The 26,440-nt window shown below is 35.2% G+C and overlaps 1 protein-coding gene across 3 annotated transcripts in view; it reads right to left on the bottom strand.

Moving 5' to 3' along the window:
* Window positions 1–26,440, bottom strand: part of dab2ipb (DAB2 interacting protein b) — a 130,606-nt gene that overhangs the window by 80,943 nt on the left and 23,223 nt on the right. For 2 of the 3 annotated variants that reach the window (XM_073839708.1, XM_073839706.1), the window contains one exon: window positions 22,227–22,345. In XM_073839708.1, the coding sequence (XP_073695809.1) occupies window positions 22,227–22,345 (119 nt within the window). Of the gene's footprint in view, window positions 1–11,325; window positions 11,474–22,226; window positions 22,346–26,440 lie in introns of those variants that run through there. The other variant, XM_073839707.1, reaches the window with a different exon arrangement.

Here is a 26,440-nt window from a genome sequence, read left to right as displayed (position 1 = left end):
AGGATGCTGGGAAAATTCAACACAATGACAGACTGAAGGAAGACATGTCATTCTCAAGAGAAATGGGCTAAATGTGCTAAACAGCAAACAAATTAGCCTTGGCCTGAACGAATTCTGTCTGAATAAAGCAATGCCACACATACACACACGCCTTTGTCTTATCACAAGCAAACAGTCAAGCCCTTGGTGTTTACTGGGCATCTGGTTAAAGGCTAACCAAAGGTTGTTTTGGACTGGCCACTTCCTTGTTTCAAACTCACACTCACACACACGCACACGCTTAATGACTCGCCAAGCTAAAAGAGATTATAAAACTAAAATCTGTGACCCTAGTCCTTCCTTTTTGCTTTGAACAACTACACATACTGGGAAATCCTGTTGGAAGCTCATTTACATATAGAATAACTACATAGAGAATCACTTAGCTGATTACAGTTGTCTCATTTTGTACATTTGGCTATGCTAATGTAATTTTAAATAACACAAAGATACCATAGTTTGAATAGACTATAAAATGCTTAGCGTTGTTTTCTCTTGCTCATGTGAATCATTCATGTGCGTACATGTCTACGTGTGTTTACTCTCAGTGTCAAATTTACGTCAAAGAAGGTATTTTTGCACAATTAAGTGATTTGTTTCTTTTCCTGAAACACTTTTCTCTGAAATACTTTTTCTGTAGATGAAAACAAAGCACATGCACAAACATGCAACCTTGGAAAGGAAACATTCCAGACAAGTTCTTTCATGCCCATGAAAACATAAAAAGGAGAACACAAAAGAAGAAAGAGAGAGACACAGAGAGAGAGAGAGAGAGAGAGAGAGAGAGAGAGAGAGAGAGAGAGAGAGAGAGAGAGAGAGAGAGAGAAGCAGGACGTTGAGGTTGAAGCATGAAGTCCTCACTGACCTTCGACAAGGACAGGATAGAGAGAACAGACATGACAAAGACATGTTTTTATATATATATATATATATATATATATATATATATATATATATATATATATATATATATAAGGGGTGGGCATAGATTAATTTTTTTAATCTAGATTAAATTTTGGAATTAATATAGATTAATCTAGATTAAAATGGCTAATTTGAATTCTGCTGAAGGCATTCAGAATATGTGTGCTACCCAAATAATGACTAAAAGTAAGTCTTTGAGAATGGATCATAAAGCTCATAAAGCTGTTCTATGATAATTTGTTGATGAAAATAAATTATGTTCAATTAGATGTACTTGTGTTTACTAACTAACTAACAATGAAATTATTTTTTCTACCTATAGATTGTGTTTTTTTAACGTCAACACCTACCCAACCCATTACATGTTACACCGTACTTTTATTTTGACAGGTTGCCGTGAAGTTTCTGTGTACACAGTATGATATGATGCTAGTTTTCTCAAATGAAACGGTAAAAGTGACACTCACAGAAGTTTGGGCGATTGAGTTTATCTGTTCATGTGAGATGAAAATGCCAAAAATTACCGGGAGCGTCACGTGTGTTTCAGTATGCGTGTAGTAAAAGCTCGTCTCCGCCATGCATACGTACAGCTAGGCAAACGGAACATATCGGATTCATATTAAAATGGTCTTTTTGCATTTCACTTTTCACATACACTAGTCCATATCGCGATTTGAATTAAGTGACAGACCAACATTTGATTTATGAATCCAAAAAACGACGAATTTACGTGGCATTTCGCTATAGTAGATTCTGTTTTCATGAATGGAGGACGACGCGATCCCGTCTGTGTTTTGGCGGAGGAGACTTAAACGCGCGACCATATTCTATAGTCTTCGGTATACATCCGCGTTAAACTATCAAGGTGAAAGTCATCATAGCTTGCGTAGTTTAGACCCAGCTCCCAACCCAAATTTGAGAATAGATTAACGGCGATATTTTTTTTATCGCACGATAAGAGTTTCACGTTAACGCAGCACGTTAACGCCGGTAACGGCCCACCACTAATATATATATATATATATATATATACAGGGATTAAATTGGGCCGGGGCCGTCCGGGGCTGAGCCCCGGCACATAGATTGCAGGACTCGACACTTCATTAACGCTACAAGTACCCTAACCAGATTACAATATCAATAACAAAAAATAACCAGCCAATCACCAAAACGCAAGCCAAAATCACGACACTCTACCACATAAACAGCTAATTCAATTGCACGTAAATAAATGCAAATATTCTTTATAAACACAGAGTAAAGACACTATATGTTTCCATCCAAAAAATGCGAATTTAACTTATGCGCAAAACTGGAATATCACATAAAACATGTGCGCATAAAGCAACACAGGCAATACTGGTATCACCGAGGGGAAAGGATGGAGGTAAGTTAGTTCGTAAGAGTTTCCCCACATTCCCACGCTTTTCTTCGTTTTTGAATAGCTTGTAAATGCCGGTGCATGAGCATTTTACTTTTAATTTCGAATTCGGCGTCAGTTGATTGAATGGACGACAACAAAACAGTACGAGTAACTCACTTAGTCTATATTAAACACAGAATTATTAATTTATTAACAAAAATAAAATAACTGTTAAATAACTTACACAAAGTGTATTTATATATATTAAAAAAACAGGCCTAAATCAGCAAACACAGTGGAATAAATAAGAATCGAATGTTCTTCCAATGAGCTTCCAAAATCACCTTTTAGATAAACGGCAACAGTCAACAGGCCTTTTTAAAATCCAAAATATACTCGACTCCAGCCGCAGATCTGTGATGCGACTGTTGAGCAGCCGTGTTCAGTTCAGTGTTTCTCTAACTGAACTAAATTATTTTTATTACTATAAAATAATCAAAACGCCGTGGTGGGCAAGTGACGAAACTGGTGAAGGAAACATTTCAGAATGACCAATACAACATTTCTGATGCTGTGCTACAAGATGGGTCTGCTGGTTAGTCGAGTTATCCTGTTCTATCAGTGCAGAGTCACATGATTTTTTTAATACGCATGGAGGAATTTATTCGGTAAAAGTGTTTCCATCCTAGTTTATGCGCATTTATTCTTATATCGGATAAAAAGTTTATCCTACTCAGTTGTGCGCATACGTTTTTTATGCGCATTGTTAGAATTTATGCGCATTTTCGCGTTTCCATCCAGAGATTTTGTATGCAATGTTCCAAAATGCGCATAAAAATATATGGATGGAAATGTGATGCGGTCGTGGCGTCGGCTTCCTTTTAAATATGTTTAATGATTGCGCCAGATGCGCCCACGCCCATTCAAACAGTAAGTTCAAAACGGCTCTACAGAAAAAAAAAAAAAGAAAAGAAAAAAAAACCGTCCGATTTCATGAGAGGTTGCGGAGAATCATTCAGCGTTCATTTCTATTTCAGCAGCAAAAATAATTTCAAAGACCGCTAACCCAAAGCGCATTTCAAAGCAACTAGACGATTCATTGCTGAATAATTTGTTCTGTAATTTGTCTTGAACAAATCAGTTGAGTCAAAGTTTCATTATCCAATGCACAAACATCTGATAAATCAGTCGAACTGAATCGAACAATAATGAATCGTTGAACAACTTACTCATTAGACACTTGCAGTCACCTACTGGTGTTTTAATTTGGTTTAAAAGTATAATCCCCCATAATTTCTTGTGTAGGCTATATAAAAAAAATACTTAACAATCTTAGCAACACTCTCAAAACAATCCTAACATTATTTAATTCAGTTGTTCATATTTCATATTATGTAATAGAATTTATAGATCAAATGTAAGAATTTTAAATGAAACATGAAGTATTAATGAAGTTAGGGGGAGAATATAAATGTTAAAAAAGTTCCCTTGAATGAAATATAAAAAATATGCAGATTTATGTCACATCTGATAGTAAACCGATGAGAACATTGCTTCAGAATAAATTATATATATATATATATATACAGGGGTTAAATTGGGATTTGTTATGTGGGGGGGCTCTATGGTGGCAGGCTATATATATATATATATATATATATATATATATATATCTAGATTAATCTAGATTAAAATGGCTAATTTGAAGGCATTCACAATATGTGTGCTACCCAAATAATGACTAAAAGTTAGTCTTTGAGAACGGGTTCCTCAAGCCAGGTGTCGCATTAGACCAGGCGCTCATCTCCTGTTTCCAAAATGCATTACAAACTGCTTGACAATTGCATTTACAACACAATTAACTATACAAACTTGTGTAACCAAGTACTTCTGCGCAAAAGGCTGTACGACGTGCGCGTTCCCGTAAAATACACAGGCGCGCAGGTATGGATAGCCTATCTGCGTGCATAGTCTTCCAATAAACTGCGTTGCTTTTAGAAGCGTCAATTCAGTTGTTGCATATAGTTTAATGTCTTTATTTCGGGATTATCAAAGTAAATTATAACTCAAACTTGAGATTTTACTGGGGCACAGCAGATTTTCACTGGGGCACGTGCCCCGGTAAAAAGGGTCTAACAACGCATGCACCTGCCCTGAAGCGGCTTCATAACTGCATCCATGTCTGCGCGTCTCATTTGATGTGGTCATTTCACAGAAGTTGAAGACTCGTTCTCGCCTCCTACAGTGCAATTCGACTAGGTATACGTCATCAGTGCTAAAATATCAAAGTGAAAGTCATCATATCTTGCGCAGTTTAGACCCAGCTCCCAACCCGACTTTGAGAATAGATTAACGGCGATATTTTTTTTATCGCGCGATATGAGTCTCACGTTAACGCAGCACGTTAACGCCGATAACGGCCCACCACTAATATATATATATATATATATATATATATATATATATATATACACTTTTAAGCCACAAATGCTCATTTTGCACTAGCTCTGCGATGTCTTCAAGCATTATGTAATTAGTCTGGAAAAGTTACGCACGGTTAGTTCTTTGTCTGTGTACTTTTGACTGTTTTCTTTTGACTGAAGACAGAAAGACATGAATATCTTGGATGACATGGGGGTGAGTAAATAATCAGAAAATGTTTTTATTCTAAAAGTGAACTAACCGTTTAACGGGGGCTTGGGACATAAATGCTGCAGCACTGGTAAACAATCTATTATAGCTGTCACAAATAATGAAATGAAAAGTGTTGATTGCAGTATTACATTTAGATCTGCTCATGTTGCATCATTATTCTTTTGACGCATGTTTACAGTGTTGCGCATTATAACCAATTACACACGATTCTGTTGAGCTTATGAATGCCATGGCCAATCAGAGGTGTTTTGATTAGTCATCGTTGAAATGTTGGAGTTTTGTTCAGTGTGCTCACTGGCTGAATTCTGCTCTCTTGCAAACTCTCTCATCATAAACAAGTGCAGATGTACATACGATGAAATTGTGAGACTACTTCATCAAACAGGTTATAGACAGCTTCTCTGATTATCACATGTTTTTTTTTTTTTTTTTTGAGAGTGCTAAAACTCACGCTAGACTGAAGTATGTCCAAATTTTCTTTGATAATGTATGTAAATAAAACTCAAAACTCAAATTGTGTAACATATACAATGTAATAAATGTAACCCTGGATAACAAAACCAGGTAGCAAAAATACACTATATGGGTTAAAATTAACTTTTTGTATGCCAAAAATCATTAGGATATTAAGTAAAGATCATGTTCCATGAAGATATTTTGTAAATTTCCTTCCATAAATATATCAGAACTTAATTTTTGATTAGTAATATGCATTGCTAAGAACTTCATTTGAACAACTTTAAAGGCGGTTTTCTCAATATTTTGATTTTTTGCACCCTCAGATTCCAGATTTTCAAATAGCTGTATCTCGGCCAAATACAGTGCCTTGCAAAAGTATTCCTACCCCTTCATTTTTGTCACATTTTGTTTTGTTGCAGCATTATGTTTAACTGCTTTATATTAGTTTTTCCCCACATCAGTTTACACTCCATACACCATAATAATGACAAAGCAAAAACCAGATTAGCAAATTTTACAAATTTATTAAAAATAAAATAAGTACATTGCATAAGTATTCATACCCTTTACTCAGTACATAGTTGAAGCACCTTTACAACCTCAAGTCTTTTGGGTATGATGTGACAAGCTTTGCACATTTGCATTTGTCAATTATCTGCCATTCTTTTCCTCTCTTTTCACCTCTTTTTTTCTGAACTCTTCCCTAGATCATTGCCTTAACGCAAGTCTGTCACTGAGCTCTACAGGCAGTTATCTTGACCTCAGGACTTGGTTTTTGCTCTGCTATGCATTTTCAGCTGTTAGACCTTTTCTGAGAGGTGTGTGCCTTTCTAAATCATACTCATTCAAATGAATTTGCCACAGTTTAACTCCATTTGAAGTGTAGTAACATCTAGAAGCAATGAGAATGCTCCTGAGCTAAATTTCTAGAGTCCCAGAAAAGGGTATGAATACTTATGCAACGGGATCTTTTCAGTTTTTTATTTTTAATACATTTGCACAAATGTTAAAAACCTATTTTTTGCTTTGCCATTATGGAGTAGGGAGTGTAGATTGATGTGGGAAAAAAGTAATTTAAGTAGTTTAACATAAGGCAACAATGTGAAAAAAATGAAGGGGTATGAATAATTCCGCAAGGCACTGTGTACCCTATCCTAACAAACCATACATCAATGGTAAGCTTATTTATTCAGCTTTCAGATTATGTATACATCTCAATATCAAAAAAATGTACCCTTATGACTGGTTTTGTGGTCCAGGGTCACACATTATATATAATAGTGTATAAAGGATAATTATACATTTAACATTATATAAATAATAAATACCAACTTGACTCATGTCAATAAAACACATTAAACTCAAAGTGATTATGAGATGAAAAGACTTACAATTGTACAGCATGCTTCATTTCTCTGCATTTGTCTCTACTCTCTCTCTATGTTTGCAATTTACGAATTACATAACCGCAGTTGGCCACCCTGCCCAAGCCAGGCCATTAACTATGCAGTCCGTCCATCTATTCATCTCTCATCCCTCATTCCTCCTCCCTTTTCCATCCATCCATTCCATCTACCCGCCTGGAAAAGCCGCTTACACACACTAGGCCAAAATAGAAAATAACACAAGTAGCACACATGTACAAACACTCATAGACATGCCGGGACCGCCCGAAAATCTACATACAGGCCTTTACAAGCAAAGACATCCATTCCCAGACGTGCAAGTGATTGGATTATTGATAATTTTGTGTAAATATTCCACTGAAAGCTGGCCGTTTGTAGTGTGGCATCCTGTAAAATCTTTGGATCTCAGGCAGTGGGTCCAAAAATGGGTCAGACATGTGTTCAAAGACAGCAGGGAACAACAATGATGCTAAATGCAAATAATAAGGTGCAAATAACCGTATAGTTAAAGCTGCAAAATAAATAAGCATATACACCTTTTAAAAAAAGAGGAGAAACACTTGCCGTTTCTGTTGTTCATATTTTGGCGCAAAATATTCATCTGTCACTTGGTAGACTCCAGCCAAATTACACATATGCCAGCATAGACAGATTGTGACACATGCCCTCATCCCCGAAACCATGAAGAAAAGTATGCAAGGTATTAAAAAAAAAAAAAACTACAGACTACACTGAATACACGTTAGCTTGCAGCAACAAAACTTGTGCCAACCACAATTTGTTTTGTGCTTTGAATTACTGGCTGCTGAGCATGGAAGCCTGTTTCTGCCTCAGTGATTATATATATATATATATATATATATATATATATAAAAAAAAAAAACATTAAAAGTGTATTTCTCAAAGGTTGTCATGTTGTGAAATATAAATAATTCTAATAAAATAATAATAATACATTTTTTATCTCTGACAGGTAAACAGGAAGCTTATTATCATTTGAATTTTATTCAAATTAATAACTGTAGCTATTGTTGTGCCCACAGTAATATTATCAAATGTCATGTTTATCTTTTAAGCAGAGAAGGTACAGTGTTGGGTCACCACTCAATGTCTATTGTAAAATCTGGGTCTCAGCAAAACCATTGGAGAAGCAGCACAGCTGTAGAGAAAAGCTCTCAACTCCCAGCCAGCACACACATATTTTATTCATGTTGCCAGTTAAAGAGACAAGACACAATGTGAAGGGACGATGACAATCTGACAGTTTCTGTCAGCACAACAAGTATAAACGGAAAATGTGTTTCTAGTACTGTACCTATAGAAAAGCTGCATATAAACGCACTGAAATAAGTGGTTTTGTGGTTAAGATCTGACGTGAGCTGGTGCTGCCGTCATGTGTAGGGATCTGACTCACCTCAGACTCCAGCTGGACAATTGATAAGATGACTATTTATCGTTTTAACTAGCAGACATTTCAGGAAAAGTATCCGTGGCTTCTTACACAGAGAAAAAAAAAAAGAGTTTCCAACTCATCCTTGTTTTCTTAACTTGTTTGTCTGTCCTGGCCATGTTCGTTCCTGCCTCGTAGGACAGAAATAACAGCTCTAAAACGTCTCGATAAGATTCCTCCGTATTTATCCTGATGCATAACACTTACAAATATGGTAGCATTCCATTCTGAGTGTGTCCTACATGCAACACAGATCAGAGAAAATAAACAGGCTTTCTATGCCAGCAACTAACACAGAGCCTTTCTGTCCATTGGTTTATGTTCCTATTCTCTATTCACCTCCGAGACATCTTTTTTTACCCAGACACTCTGGTCAGGTTGAGCATTCAGGGGTGACCCTCTCCTAAAAAGAAGATGCCCTACCACCCTCCTTATGTTCCAGGAGAGCAGAGCAGTAGACACGCCTCAGCGGCGCACAACAAATCAATAGATGAGAGAGATTGGTCATGACAGTGCAATTAGAGAGTGACTGAGAGAAAACCAGGCTAGGGGGGAAAGAGAGATGGGCTTGATTTACAGAGTCTAATGCAAGTTTCGAAAACATTTTTGGACACTACAGTTTTCTCTAGTCTTTTTTTATTTATTTTTATCCTCCACTCGAATCCGTTCTCCGTCTTTAATTTTCCGTTCCAGCACAGCTGAAGAGACGTCGAACAACAGCTGGTACTGAGGAGACACTCTCCTCTCATTCCTCCCCTCTTTTTTCACACCATCTCTCATTCGCTTTCTACTCTGTTTAGAGGTGTTTGTAAAATAAATAAATTTGCCTTACACATTCTCTGCTATAATACAAGAGCTTTTACTTTTTCCATCTGTGTACATGTTGCCATAAACAATCTGATTTCTGACGCGTTTCTTTTTGATTGGTTTTAACTATGTGTTTATCGTACAACTAAAGTAGAACTGTACACAGTAGAATTAACATTTCGTCACCTTAGAATTATAAGGTTCTATCTGCATTCTGAGCACTTTTGAGATATTGAGCTCCAAAGTTTTTGCATTCCATTGACTTCTGTAGATAGAACCATTTTTGTTTTCTAAAAAAAAGGCCCCAAATGTACACAGCTTACAAAAGAAACATCAAATAATGTAAATAAGCTGTACAGAATAAGAATATGTGAATAACTCAATTTTGACAAAAATGTCAGATAGAACCTTATAATTCTAAGGTGACGATTTGTTAATATAATATAATATAATATAATATAATATAATATAATATAATATAATACAATACGTGACCCTGGACCACAAAACCAGTTACAAGGGTCAATTTTTGGAAATTGAGATTTATACATCATTTTATTTATTACATTTATACTTTTCATTGATGTATGGTTTGTTTAGGATAGGACAATATTTGGCAGAGATACAACTATTTGAAAATCTGGAGGTTCCAAAAAAATCTAAATATTGATAAAATCTCCTTTAAAGTTGTTCAGATGAAGTTCTTAGTAATGCATACTACTAATGAATTTTTTAATTTTGTGAATTTTGATAATTTTGATATATTTATGGTAAGAAATGTACATAAATGTGATCTTTACATAATATCCTAATGATTTTTGGCTTAAAAGGAAAATCGATCATTTTGACCCATACAATGTATTTTTTAGCTATTGCTACAAATTTTGTGGTCCAGGGTCACATAAAAATAAATAAATAAATAAATAAAATAAAAAATAACGCAAAATTTGGTTAAAAAAAACAAACATCCACATGCGTCCCGAGTTTGAATCCCATTCGAGGACCACCCCCTCTCTTTGCTTAGATATATATACTATCCTATAATAATATAGGGGAAAAAAAACGCAAAAATAAATCTAAAAAATATATATTAAAAAATACAGCCTAATTGAAATCAAAAATATTATTTAATATGAGTATATGTAAACGGCAAAATGTTTACATTCACAAAATGTGGGAATAGAATAGAATAGAACTAGTTGAAATGAAGTAAAATTATTAATACTGTATGACTGAAGGTTTGACCAATGAATGTCCAGAGCTTTTCTATGACCTTTCCAGTCATTTGCGATTATTCAATAAGGATGCTAAAAAACAATTTTGATTGAGCTTGAGTGAATTGTGATTCATTTACAAAACAGACACACACAACTTGCAAGGAAATCTGACTCCACTAGCACGATACTTAACAAATTGAATATTTTACAACATAACTAGAAAACTTTAAAAATCCCTGATATTAGGTAGGTTTTTCATGACCATAGGACATACAATTAGGTTCCACCAATGACAGCAATTGTAAGGGTCAGATGAGACAGAAAAAGCTCCTTGAGGATACAGATAACGGAGAGTCGGCTTGCATGGTATGCAGAAGTAATTTATCATTAATCAATCTCTAAATCTATAAATCCAGGGAGGGAGATGCTCGTGAGACACGGTGAGCCTCAGTGTTATGAATGAGAGCAGCTGTTCGGCTGAAATATAATTACAGACACACACACACACACACACACACACACACACATACACAAGCTGACAGGTTGAGAGAAGTTCATAACCTCAAGTCATCTAAAAAAAAAAAAACACAACAACCACAAGTGACTGGCATCTTCTTCACAAATCTTTTTAATAACCACAAGAACGACACACCCTCCATCATCCAGAATAAACTTTAAATTGAAGTTTAATTGAATCAGATGCAGCCATTTAAAAATCTTAATGCAGATGTGCTGCTGCTGGCCACAGTGACTCCACACTAAAATGGCATCAGAATATAACCACATGAGTCCAGCGACCCAGAACATCTAATGTGACCAACGTCCCCCATCACAGCCACTGTCAGCAACAATTACAAACAAATACATTACAAAACACTCCCAGATCACAGCATGTGAACATACAAGTGTGTGTGAGAGAGACTTCTTGTTTGCACAATCACATTATATTTGAATATGAAAACATTCCGAGCCAAAAAAGGATGAGGAGTCAGTCTGATCACTCACCGGTCATCATGTGAATTCAGCGCAGCGGCCGGACACTGGAGAGAACGAGGGAGGACAGAAGATAACTCTGAAGGGGAAGGGATCTGTTGGGCAGCTCTCACAGCTCCATTTTTCCCTTTTCCGGCACTGAGCGCTTCCCTCTCCCTGCTTCTCTCTCTCTTGCTCGCTCAGCACTGAGCAGCCCAACCGCTGCCGGTTGTTTTCTGGGGAAGGCGGAGCAGAGAAAAATCTCTCTCTCTCTCTCATGTTCAGCCCTTTCTTTCACCCCCACTCAGTCTTTCTCTCTCTCTCTCTACTGCCCTCTTGTGCTCTCTCTGTTGCTCATTCTCCCTTTTCCTTCCATATTTTTTCCCACTGTCCTACTTCCTCTGCTCAGAGTTTTGGATGTCGTGTAAATGGCTTTACCCTCTCCCGCAGACAAAACCAGATATGCACAAAAATGTGAATCTCATATGCATGTCTTTGTTAGTCAGATGACTGCCTTTCATCCCAAATCAATACTCACAGATGGCTGTGACAGAGTACACAGCGTATAATCAACCAAAACAAAATTTTCTCCAATACTAAATGAAACGGGCAATTTTAGAAGCAGCCCTGCCAACAGTCATCTTCTAGACTTAAGCTCAGAAATCAGCATGTAAACAGTCTGAAATGTTCACAGCAGGTTTGTGAAGTTTTTAAATCTTAGCTAACAGTTGGGAGAGTGAAAACTACATATAAACTATCATTTAAGGGTTATTATTACACACTTAAAAATAAAGGTGTTTCAAAAGATTCTATAGCGATGCTATAGAAGAACCATTTTTGCTTCCACAAAAAACCAATCAGTCAAAGTTTTTTTAAAGAACCATTTCTTGCTTACCTTTTTATAATCTGAAGAACCTTATTTGCCACAAAGAACCTTCAGATGTTAAAGGTTCTTTATGGAACCATTTAGACAAAAAGGTTCTTCTATGACTTTGTGAAGCAGAGTGTAGTAGGATTTTTTTTTATGAGTCTCCTCTTGTTCAAAAATACTGTAAAACATTTTTTCTATTTAAATATTTGATATAATATTATCAAAATACTATTTGAAAAGGCTGTTCTGCTCACTAAGCCTGCATTTATTTGATCCAAAGTACAGCAAAAGCAGTACAATTTTGAAATATTTTTACTATTTAAAATAACTGTTTTCTATCTGAATATGTTTTAAGATGTAATTTATTCCTGTGATTTCAAAGATTATTTTTTTTGCATTACTACTCCTATGTCCTTCAAAAATCATTCTAATATTCTGATTTGCAAAGATTTATTATTATTATTACTATTGTTATTAAGTTCAGAGAATGTTCAGAGGAACAGCATTTATCTGAAATATAAATCTTTTGTAACATTATAAATGTCTTCTTTGAAAAGTCTCTTCTGCTCACCAGGCCTGCATTTATTTGATCCAAAGTACAGCAAAAAGTACAATTTTAAAATATTTTGGAATATATTTTAAGATGTAATTTATTCCTGTGATTTCAAAGATTAATTTTTTGCATTACTACATGTCCTATTTCCTTCAGAAATCATTCTAATATTCTGATTTGCAAAATCAGCTGTTAAAAAAACATTTATTATTTCTTAAGTTCAGAGAACGTTCAGAAAAACTGCATTTGTCTGAAATATAAATCTTTTGTAACATTATAAATGTCTGTTTTCATTACTTTTGATCAATTTACAGCATCTTTGCTAAATTAAAGTATTAAAATTTATAATTTCTTTTTCCTCCAAGTTTATAATGTTACAAAAGCTTTTTATTTCAGATAAATGCTGATATTTGGATCTTTCTATTGACCAAAGAATCCTGAAAAAAAATGTTTTTAATACTAATGATGATGATAATAATGGTGATAATAATAATACTAATAATAATAATAGCATATTAGAATGATTTCTATAGAATCATGTGACACTGTAGACTGGAGTAATGATGCTGTAAAATCACAAGAATAAATTACATTTTAATATATATTCAAATAGAAAACAGTTATTTTAAATATTAAAAATATTTCAAAATTGCACTGTTTTTGCTGTACTTTAATACACTAATTTAGCACTTAAGGAACATTTCTCATTATTATCAATACTGAAAACAGCTGTGCTGCTATATTTTTTGATGGAAACAATTTTTTTCAGCATTTTTAATTAATACAAGGTTTAAAAAAAGCAAGCTTTTGTAACATTAAAATGTCTTTACTATTACTTTTGACAAATTTATTTCATCCTTACTAAATCAAACATTAATTTCCTACTGACCGCATGCTTTTGAACATTAGTATTGGCTATATGAAATACAAAAGTACACAAAATTAAAATGCATACTTTAAAATACTGTAAATTTAATTTAAAACACATTGTTCTAATATAATTTATCATTTGAAGAGCTATGTTTAAGGTTAAAACCAATCAATAAGGACTATTTTGGTCTTTTAAGTTTTGAACAAATCATTACGGTAAATGATTCAATGACTTACTCAAAGACATGTACTTGTTTCATTTCTGAATAAATCAATGCTTTGAACATTGGTTTGTTTGAGCGAATGACTCAATAAGATCAATGAGAGTATACACAGAAAAGCGGAGTAATAGAAACAGTGAAAAGCCCCAGTGCTGCTAGCCAATCAAATTCAAGGACTGTTGTGTAGCTGTACAAGTGTTAAGAAGAAATGTTACCACAAATGGCTACAAATGGCTAGATAGTTACAATAATTGAATAATTTTAATAACTATTTGTTGTAGCCATTTGAGTACGCCGCTGTGAATCACTGTAACAATTCAAATTCATCCAATGCATTATGAAAACAGGAGACATTTGGTTTAAAACAGTATTTTTGCTTGCGCATTCAATAAACAGCCAGTTTTGTTTTGTCCAAGCAGATCCGATGGCTGTCTTTGAGGGCTTATTAAAATCACCCATCACAAAACATACATATTGAGCTTGACAGTTTGATTAAAAGTGGCTCTAGTTCCATTTTCATACTTCAGTCTTTCTTTAGGAATTAGTTCCTTTTTTACCAAATGAAATTTACTGAGCAATAAAGCAACGCTGAGATTTTTTTCCCCGATATGACAGTTTCCTTGACAACATCACCTCTTTCCTGCTCAGGAGGGAGAGAAACGAAAGATGCGTGTGAGACCAATAAAACGAACGTAGGGAAACTGACTCAAATGTTCAAATGCTTTTAATTTAGATCTGACCCTGTAAAGTCATTAGAATCTATGAGCGCCATCTGAGAACATCAAATAAAAAGCAGTACCAGTCTATGAACTTTATTAAAGTCTGTTTGTGTCTATGAATATGTGTGTTTGTGAATATGTGTGTGCTCAAAGAGAAAAAATGTCCTGCTCTAATTCTGTCCACATGTCTATTTGTGGAACTTTTTATCATTTAAATGTATGCTAAGTTAGGTTGTGGCTTTCAAAGTTACCATACACTACCAGTCAAAAGTTTTTGAACAGGAGGATTTTTAATGCTTTTTAAAGAAGTCTCTTCTGCTCACCAAGCCTGCATTTATTTGATCCAAAGTACAGCAAAAACAGTACAATTTTGAAATATTTTATAATTTAAAATGACTGTTTTCTTTTTTGATATAATTTAACATGTAATTTATTCCTGTGATTTCAAAGCTTAATTCCTCCATTCACATATTTCTTCAAAAATCATTCTAATATTCAGATTTTCTGTTAATTTAAAGCATCCTTGCTAAATAAAAGTGTTAATATCTATACCCTTCCCCCTTTATATCTTTCTATTAAATGAAGTATATTAGAATGATTTCTGAACGATCATGTGACTGGAGTAATGATGCTAAAAATTCAGCTTTAAAATCACAGGGATAAATTACATTTCTAAATATATTAAAACAGAAAACAGTTATTTTAAATAGTAAAAATATTTCAGAATTTTACTGTTTTTTGCTGTACTTTGGATTACATAAATGCAGGCTTAGTGAGTTCAAAAACTTTTAACTGGTAGTGTATCATGGAAAAAAATAAATAATTTTGCGTAATATATGCAGATATAGATATATGATAACTTTGACAACACAGAGTATATTCCTCAGTTCATCCTCTTCAATTTATGTCTGAAAACTAAACTGCAAATACACACTATTGAAAAATCATTATGGTTATGACATAACCACGAGCATATGACTGCCTACAATTACATAATTATTGCCTCTTCGATATACAGCATTCTGCAGGTCAAAAGTCAATCATAACAGATGTCATTTACACAGAAAAAATTAAAATGGTACAGCAAATGAATGAATGAACGATCTCTAAGGTCAGACAGTGGATAGAAAATGATCATATAAAAGTAAAGACTAGTCAAAGTAAAGACCCTCCACCCCAGAATGTCTATTTTTGACATTCATTTGACTTTAAATCCAGTTTACACACTAAAAACAAGCCTTTCCTCCATTCACTGGAACAGAACAGCCTGGTTTATTGGTAAATGGTTCAACTTGGTGCTGGTATCATGTTTCCTAAGTCTCCTTAGTGCCATCTGTGCCAAGAGGATAAACAGCACACACTAAATGTTTCAGTGCATTATGGGTGAACATTAATAAAAAAAGAAAGAAAAAACAAGCATAAATTTAGAAATGACTACAACTGAACCCCATCTGTATATTGGCTTTCTACAAAAATGCGTGCATGTTGATACTGCATTTAATAAATGTCCATTTAGATGTAACTGCCTTTGTATATGTATTGCCTTAATTTAAGTGCTTTCAACAGCAGAGTTGTTTTCTATTAAGAGCTCTTGACTCTTTCTAATAGAAGCCACAATCAGACTGTCTGGTAATGCGGGGTCATTTTCAGCCAAATGAATGTAATAATGCAGAACAGACAGAGAGATGCACACGCAAACATTCAAGCATTGATCGTAAGCGGCACAAAAGTAAGCTGCACTCACATCAGCCGGGGCATCGGGCACACAAATTCAACAAAAATCCATTTGGCCCCACAGAAGTCCAGAGTACTCATCCCCTATCTGTACAAGCACAGCCATCCATAGTCTGCTCCAGCCAAGCCATGCTGAAAGCACAGACAATTACTACACTTAATCCAATCAAATGAGATGCTTTTGGGATTAGCAGCATCCGCACATATAATCTCATTTGTGTAAAGAATGGATGAGCAGCTCAGGCCGTGGGTTTAGAGCAGCGGCTGATGGTAATGCTGTTGATATAAGGTAAAACGAGGCCTGTAACTGACTGGGAATTCTTAGAGTCTAAGCTAACGGCTAAAGCTAAACTGGGAAAACGCTGTCAGCTAATGCCCAGATTAACAAGGGAATTGACGCTGAGCACAGATAAAGTACAAACTAGGGTTGTACTGATTGAGGTCCAAAAAAAACCCATTCTCTCTATACATCTTAGGACCGTATGATTTGCATGATCTCAAAAACATGAACGGAATCATGGAATCTAGTGATGATTTTTAAAAATCTGGTAAAAGTGGAACTGAATTTGAATTTTATTTTTGTTGCATTTAATTATTTTAATTAATTATGCTTTCTGATTATAACAGAGTGTAGTAACATTTAAATAAATAAATAAAAAAACACTTAAAAAAAACTTTCCCAACAATGTAATTTATTGATATATGTGACCCTGGACCACAAAACCAGTCATAAGGTTAAATTTGACAAAACTGAGATGTATACATCATGTGAATACTCAATAAATAAGCTTTCTATTGATGTATGGTTTTGTTGGGATAGGACAATATTTGGCTGAGATACATCTATTTGAAATCAGAAATCTGAGGGTGCAAAAAAATCAAAATACTGAGAAAATCATCTTTAAAGTTGTGCAAATTAGGTTCTTAACAAGGCATATCACTAATCATAAATTACATTTTGTTAGGTTTACAGTAGGAATTTTGCAAAGAATCATCATGGAACATGATCTTTACTAAATTTCCTAATGATTTTTGGCATAAAAGAAAAATCTAAAATTTTGACCCATGCAATGTATTTTTGGCTATTGCTACAAATATACCCCAGCGACTTAAGACTGGTTTTGTGGTCCAGGGTCACATATAATAAATGACATATTTTAACAAAGAACAGTGTAAATAATATTTTAGATTAGAATGACTATAACACCACATGAAACTGTCTGTAGACTTCTGTAGAATCCACAGGATTTAAAAGCACCAAACATAAATGTTTAATGGGAGCAAAGATAAATGTTCACTGTACAAGAGGCTCCAACACTTCATTTTGGGTCCCGCTTGGAGAGTGTGCTTCACTGGCACTCTTTCATGACTGCTGTTTGCACTGGGAAAAAAAAAGCTATTAATTGTTTATTGGACAGTGGGCTTTCGATCGATGTGTTCCTGTCCTGCCTGGAAGCCTGACTTCTCTATATGATTTACATTTAGCCATACAGCAGACTCCCATCTCACAATATCTCAATTACTGTCCATTTTAAAGACTAAAGACTAAAACTAAAAAAGAAAATAGGAATAAACAGCTAGACCTGAAATTTGTCATGTCAGTCTATTTCCAGTACCACTACCAAATTGTTATTGTTCTGCAAATTGTGAGCATAACAGTAAGTGTATCAAATTTACGGTAAAACAAAGTACAGCGAAACTTCCCGAATCAGACATTTGCATAGAAATGAGCAAAAACTCAAGAGGAGAGCACAGCTGCAGTCTGTTTAAAGTGAGGGATATTTATGGGATAAGGGAAAGAGAAGATGCATGAAGGAGCATCTCCGAGAAAGAGGCAGATGACAGATTGGACTGCAAAGCTCTGTCGGTTTTCACTGACAAGAGAGGCATGTCAAAAGTGACCTCAATAACCAGTCTGCCAAACAGACACACAAACTTTCAGACCACACACACACACACACACACACTCTTCACACGTCATTGTTCACTGTGCAGCAAATTATGCAGCACGGACATGAGGAAATGCAAAATCTCACATTTACATATGGTGTTATACTATTGGAATTAGCACACAGAATGCAAACATATGCAAAAACATCCATACTAAGACTCAACTGCCATATTCAGCTGCTCATACAGCTCATACAGCTACATTCACATCCAGTAAAGTTTCAAAATAGGTCAGAACCAACTGTCTATAGTCTCCAATAACACACAGTAGCATGACTGTAACAACTGATCTCCAGTCAACACAGTGACTAAAAGATTGTTGACAATTTAATGCCATTTTAAAGATTACTTTATCTTTACTTTACCTAGTTTAAAACAATGGTTTTTAACCAGGATGCCAGGACCCATTAGAGGGCCTCAACTCATTTCCAAGTGGGCCGCAAAAAGACTAAACAAGTTGAATGAAAAATTTAACCAAAATAAAGAGATGTCATATTTAAATTTGTTCTTTCAACATCTGTCATTTGAAATCAAATTGGAAATACAATTTTTCTAGTTATCTCAGGCTTCCTTTTTTGCAGAAATTGACAGAGATTTATGAATTTCCAGAACAAAGATTTCCTGCTCATTTACTCACCGCTGTGTCATCCAAGATGTTCATGTCTTTCTTTCTTTAGTCAAACAGAAATGAAGGTTTTTGAGGAAAACATTGTAGGATTTTTCTCCATATTGTGGACTTTAATGGGAGCCAAAGTGCTGAAGGTCCAAATTTGCAGTTTCAATGCAGCTTCGAAAAGCTCTATATGATCCCAGCTGAGGAATAAGTGTCCTATATAGTAAAATAATAGGTCATTTGCTAAAAAAAAAAAAAAAAAGGAATATATATTTTTAACTGCAAATGCTTGTCTTGCACTAGCTCGAATTCACGCATTACCTAATCACGTTGGAAAGGTCAGTTTCCAGTTGGGGTGAAAAAAGCTTTTGGCTTCTTTCCTGGAAAAAGTGCATAATGTTTGAAATGATGTTTATAAACCAATTATAATTAATAAGGTTGCTTAAAGGATTAGTTCACTTTCATAAGAACAATGCACAGATAATGTACTCACCTCCTTGTCATCCAATATGTCTTTCTTTCCTCAGTCGTAAAGAAATTATGTTTTTTTTTTTTTTTGAGGAAAACGTTTCAGGATTTCTCTCTTTATAATGGATATGGATGGCACCCCGAAGTTTGAACTTCCGAAATGCAGTTTAAATGCACTTTAAATGCAGTTTAAATGCAGCTTCAAAAGGCTCTAAACTATCCCAGTTGAGGAGGAAGGGTCTTATCTAGCGAAACGATCGGTTATTTTTGAAACAAATTGAATTTATATACTTTTTAACCTCAAATGCTCGTCTTGTCTCATCTCTGCGTGATTCAGATAAATACAGTTAGGGTACGTCTAAAAACTCCCATTTTGTTTTCTTCCCTAACTTAAAAATCACCTTAGATCACTGCACAAGTACCGACATAGTGTTTACAAAGTGAACAAACAAAGAAACTCATTCTCCCTTTACAAAAAAAGGTTAAAACAGCATTATAGGACGATTTTGACATTGAAGACATAAACGAGGTGGGAGTTTTTAGACATACCCTAACTGCATTGACCCGGATTCTGCTGACTTTACATTCACTGCGCAGAGACGAGACAAGACGAGCATTTGAGGTTAAAAAGTATATAAATTGTCAATTTATTTCGAAAATAACCGACCGTTTCGCTAGATAAGACCCTTCCTCCTCGGCTGGGATCGTTTAGAGCTGCATTTAAACTGCATTTAAACTGCATTTCGGAAGTTCAAACTTCGGGGCGCCATTGATATCCATTATAAAGAGAGAAATCCTGAAATGTTTTCCTCAAAAAAAAAAAAAACAATTTCTTTACGACTGAGGAAAGAAAGACATGGACATGACATGACAAGGGGGTGAGTACATTATCAGTACATTGTTGTTATGAAAGTGAACTAATCCTTTAAGCAACTATAAACAAGGCAGAATCATGTATGTATGCATGAGTTTAATGCAAAGGACCGAAAGCCATTTAATTTAAAAACATGAGATCCAGTGAGATGGGGGAAAAACCCCCACCATAAAGTCTCGATATATACAGTTCATATATACAGTTGAACCTGCATTATTTTACATGGCTTTCTAAACATGCGTCTTTCTCTTGTGTGAGACGCAAGTGCAATGGTGATAGATGTCCCTTTAGAAACTGTGCAATATAATGCGTTCTGTGTGAACAGCTTCATTTCAGTTTTGATGTAAACAAGATGTTCTCCACGCTGATGTTCCCATTTTCAACAATATCATTAATCAACAACGCGGCAGCGCCGCATCTAGTGGCTTCAACTGGATAGGCTAATAAAAACATTATATTTTAAATTCGACGAATATTCGAAATTTACAATTTATTTATTTTTTTGACAGCCTTACACTCTTAAAAAGTAAAAGGTTCTTCACAGCGATGCCATAGAAAAAAACATTTCTGGTTCCACAAATAACCATTAATTCGAAGGTTCTTTAAAGAACCATCTCTTTCTTATCTTTTTATAATCTGAAGAACCTTCTTTCGCCACAAAGAACCTTCCATGAAACAGAAAGGTTCTTCAGATGTTTATGGAACCATTCAGACAAAACAGGTTCTTCTATGGCATTGTGAAGCATTTAAGAGTGTAGTGCAAGACGAGCATTTGTGGTTAAAAAGTACATACATTTTTAGTTTTATTAGACAATGACCAATCGTTTTGCTAAATGAGACCAATACTCCTTGACTGGGATCATGTAGAGCCCTTTGAAGCTGCAATGAAGTTGCAATTCGGACTTTCAACCCATTGGCCACCATTGAAGTCCACTATATGAAGAAAAATCCTGTAATGTTTCCCTCAAAAACTTTAATTTCTTTTCGACTGAAGAAAGAAAGACATGAACATCATGGATGGCATGGGGGTGAGCAACAGTGTTGTTTTTGACAACCATCATAGATTTAGTCTTAGTCTTAGTCTTTTGGACTAAAATGCTTATTAGTTTTAGTCAAATTTTAGTCACTTCTATATGTGATAGTTTTAGTCCAATTTTAGTCGACGAAAAGTCAAAAAGGTTTTAGTCTAATTTTAGTCAAAAAAAAAAGGGGAAAAAGTAGTCTTTTAACAAATTAATGTAGGTCAGTAAGTATTTCGCTGTTGGGTAGTGTCACTTATAAGTTGTGAAAATAGCAGATCTATAGTTCAACACATTGTGAGCTTCCGGATTGACTATTTTCACCAATAATTACAATAATGAAGGAATGGTTTTAGACATAAAAGACATATATTTGAAATACACCCATAGGTCCTCTCGCCGTTTGCGACCACCCTGTGTGCAAACTGCCGCCATCATGGTTAATCGTCTGTCTGTCTGAGTGACAACAATGTGACGTGTTGAGCGTAACCAAACAAGGATAGAAAGCTAAAACGCTTGCCATACTAGTATGGCAGAGAGTATTTAATGTTAAAACGGCTTGCCATAGCGGCAGATACTTTTTAGGTTTTAATTGGCGTGCACAATAAGCAGAAATGTCATGCATTTTAAACGTCTGACGGACCACCCACTAACATTTTCGTCTATTCTCGTCTCGTCAACGAAAACTCACACACGTCTCGTCATGTTTTAGTCATCAAAGAGACATTTTTATCTCGTCATCGTCTCGTTATCGTCATGAAAAAAAGTGCCGTCAACGAAATGATTTCGTCATCGTCATTGTTGACGAAAACAACACTGGTGAGCAAGTTATCAGGAACTTTTTATTTTTAGTCAACTAATCCTTTAATATAAAACACCAAACATCATGTAAACTCAGACAAGCAGCTTTGTCAATACAGAAGTAGCTTACTCTATGAAGCACATGTCTGAACGGGTTCTTCTTAATGACATTAGTGGTGAAGAAATTAAACACTTCAGCTTTAATAAAGATGGAATACGACTGAAAATTGTTGTTGTTTACCTGTCATTGTCCACTGGTCTGAAGCCTGGCAGGATGTGTCTGAAACTGCTGTTCCTGTCCAGTTTAGGCTGACTCTTAGTCCGCTTTATTGAGCCCTTTAACCTGCGACTCAAAAACCCCTAATGAGAAAATGACAGAGAATAAGAGGCACATTATAATAATCACAGTCAGGGAAAAACCTTATTTCATATTGATCTTTCACCACCATTTCATACATTCAGTCACACGTTAATTATCCCACATTATACAGCCTTTTTCTGTGAAAGCACCTGTCACATTTTTGCGGCTCAAGACTCAACTTCCTTTAGGCACCAGTTACCATGGAGACAGCAGGTTGGCATCAAGGGCACGGGAAGGAAAGGGAGGCATAAAGTGAGAAAGAGTGAAAAAGAAAGCATTGAAAGCGAGAGCGCGAAGGACCGAAAGACAAGGACAAAATACGATCGGCTCATCCTCACTGTAATGCTGCTATAGAAGAGATAAAAAATGAGAATGTGAGAAAGCGAGTGTGAGAAACGCAAGAGAAAATGAATAAGAAAAGGTGTGAGGAAAAGAGAGGCGAGTCAGCAGACATGAAGTTTCTGACAAGAAAGTGTTCGTAAACAAACAGAAAGCAGGTCGTTCCCCCCTACCAATTAACACATCTGCATATTCTACATAATTAAAGCACCCTACTGATTACTATTCACAATATATGCAAATTATTACATACAGACAACTCTTAATCACAGAGCAATCAGTCAGAGCATTGCAGCCTACCATTCGCTAGCATCCAAAGAAAAAGAAATCAAATCAGAAGAGGACTGAGAGAGACAATGACAAGAAGACATCTGAATAATAAACAAGCTCCCCTGTCCAAACATTGCATGAACTGCAAAAATATTGAAGCAGTAAGTTTCAAAGCTTGCTTCAAAGGTCATGAGTTTATAATTTCATGTTGCCAGGTTGTCATGTCAAGTGCTCTAAATAGAGTCAAGAGTAAAATGATTATCGGTTTGACTGGTATTTCCTAAATGATTTTCAGTTACTTAATATCAGTTTTAAATGACAAGGATTAATGGTAGCATTTGGTGGCTCTCTGAAGAAAAGCACCAAACACTTTCCAACTTGGACATAACCCTGCACTACATTCAGTGAGACTATTGTTTTTGAAAGAAGTCTCTAATGCTCACTACGGCTTAATATATATTTGATCAATAATACTGTAAAATATTATTACAATTAATGGTATTAAATCAATACCGGTTTTCTATGTCAATATGTTCAAATGTGATTTATTCCTGTGATGGCAAAGCTGAATTATAGTTTAGAGTGTCATGTGATCCTTCAGAAATCATTCTATTATTTTTTTTCTTGCTATTAATGTTGAAACAGTTGTGCCACCTAATATTTTTTTGTGGAAACCTTAACTTTTTTTCAGAATTATTTTATGAATTGAAATACTGTCGTTTTGATCAATTTATGCATCCTTGCTGAATAAAAGTGTCCTTTCAACTTTATTGAATGTTTGTCTGTCATATTCTCATAATGCATACGTTGTGAAATCAACGATAATAAATAAAATAAATAAAAACGCTTCACAGACCATGTCAATCAAACAGAGCTTAGTAGCAAGGAAGCATGTGGATCAAAACAATATTCTTCAAATTAAGAGTTTAAATTAACCATAATTGAAACTGTATATGCAACACCAGAAATAATGTTCTTTAATGAACCGTAACTTGACAGGAGAATGTCATATGACAGAAACGTGTTGCTATGAGGCACGAATGTGTGCATTCCTGCAGAACATTATTAGTATTTATAAAAAACTGCTTGCATACCCTTTTATTACGAAGACACATTCACACTAAGGACGATAACTATAACATTTAAATAATTGTCGTAATTCTACAAGTCTACAGCACAGCTATAACAATAACGACACAGAGCAACAATATCGTTGTAATCACTTTCAGAACTTTTTTCCCCGGCTGATGAAGGATTGAAACTGATGAAAACATTGACAGCCAATCAGAATCAGAGACTTAAAGGGATAGTTCACCCAAAAATTAAATTAGCCCATGATTTACTCACCCTCATGGCATCCTATAGGTGTAAATGACTTTTTCTTTCTTTAGTGAAAGTGGGTGTTATTTTTCAACAGTCTAAAAGAAGTATAATAAAGTGCATGTATCCATCATAAAAAGTGCTCCACACAGCTCCAGTGGGCGAATAAAGGCCTCCTGGAGTGAGTCGATGCAATTTTGTAAGAAAAATATTCATATTTACACCTCAATAAACCATAATTTCCGTAAGTTTCCGCTAACTGTCGTACACGTGACTGTGCGCACATAGGTGTAGCGTAAGCTTTGGTGAGAAGTGACGAATGCGAAAGCACAGAGGAGAGAGCAAAACAAAACACCGGTCACAAATTAGAAGTATAAAATGAGAATTTGTAAAGAAAAATTTTGATATAAGCCAAGTTGCTAAACAAAGGAAACATCCGCTGGATGCCATTCTCTCGTGAATATGGATATGACAGTTAGCAGAAGCTAGAGATAAATGTTTATAAATTTGTAAATACGCATACTTTTCTTACACAAATGCATCTGTGTGGAGTACTTTTTATAGTGGATGGATGCACTTTATTATACTTTTTTTGGACTATTGGAAATAAACACCCACTCACCTCCATTATAAAGCTTGGAAGAGATTTTTTAATATAACTCCGACTGTATTGGTCTGAACGAAGAAAGTCATATACACCTAGGATGGCTTGAGGGTGAGTAAACCATGGGGTGATTTTCATTTTTGTGTGAACTATCACTTTAATGAGCTTGAGCATTTAAAGCAGCATGCAGCTGAAATAATTATAATAACAGAACATTATCTCCTTGGTGTGGACAGCAATAAAGTTGTCAATATAGTTCTCTTGGTGTAAACAGGCCTTAGCTTTTATTTTAAACTATTTTTTTGCACACAATGTATATCATGTGTACACAGAAGTGAAAACTTTGATTAAATGAAAGATAACTGAATCAGTTATCAAAACAGTGTTTGCAGCCCTAGTAAATAATTCAGTCATGGTATGCAATGTCAAACTGTGTTAATAAGCAACTATCGAGCAGGTATGTCTAACAGGTCATGGATGTTGACAGTCAATAACCAGGGCTGGATCACGGTCCCATGAGGCCCTCAGGCATTTTTGCAGGATTCCATCAGCATCCTTAGTTCTGTGTTAAACCACAAGGATGCTTTGAATAAACAAATTATGAAATGGCATTTTACCTTTTCATAATGTGAAAGCAGATGAGAAAGTCTGGGTCAGATGCAAGCAGCAGAAATTAAAGCCTGTATCAAATACCTGCCAGGAGCAAATCAATAGAAAATCATCTGAAATACAGGGGTGGCTGAAATTGTTAGAACACTAGTGTTTTCACCAGCTAAAATAGTTTAAAGTCAGTTATTTTATCTTTTGCTGTAGTGTGTCAGTAGGAAATATCAGTTTACATTTCCAACCATTCATTTTGCCATTAATTGTAATAATCCAGTGAGATTTTTGTTTGCACAAAGAGCCTGAAAACAGCCAGTGCTCCACACAGAGATCTGATCTCATGAGTATCCAGTCTGTCTGGAATGTCATGAAGAAACAGAACAAACGGAAACAAACTAAATCCAGAAGAACTGTGGAAACATCTCCAAGATGCTTCAAGAAACCTACCTCCAAAGCTTCAGTACTATTATAGTATTATACTGGTATAAGTTTTAGGCACTTGTGTAAAAATGCTGTCAAATGAGGATGCTGTCAAAATAATGTCTGGAATTGCTTTTCTTTATTAATTAACTTCTATTAACGAAATTAAAATCAACATCTGGGGTGACCAACCATTTGCGTTTAAAACAGCTTTAGCCATAGGTGCACTTGCGCATAGTTTTTCAGGTAGCTTTGCAGGTATGTCTCTTGAAGAATTTTGGAAATGTTGCCACAGTTCTTCTGGATTTAGTCTCAGTTTGTTCTGTTTCTTCATGTCATTCCAGACAGACTGGATGATGATGAGTCTGTTGTCAGACTCCTTGTGCAAACAAAAATCTCACTGGATTATTACAATTAATGGCAAAATTAAATGTAAATTGTAATTCCTACTGACACACTACAGCAAAAGATGGAAATAGCTGACTTAAAACCAGTTTTAGTTCATGAAAATACTAGTGTTCTAATAATTTTGGCCACC

Source organism: Garra rufa, chromosome 5, assembly GCF_049309525.1.
Source record: "Garra rufa chromosome 5, GarRuf1.0, whole genome shotgun sequence".
Classification (NCBI taxonomy): Eukaryota; Metazoa; Chordata; class Actinopteri; order Cypriniformes; family Cyprinidae; genus Garra; species Garra rufa.
This window is presented reverse-complemented; position numbering and strand designations above follow the sequence as displayed.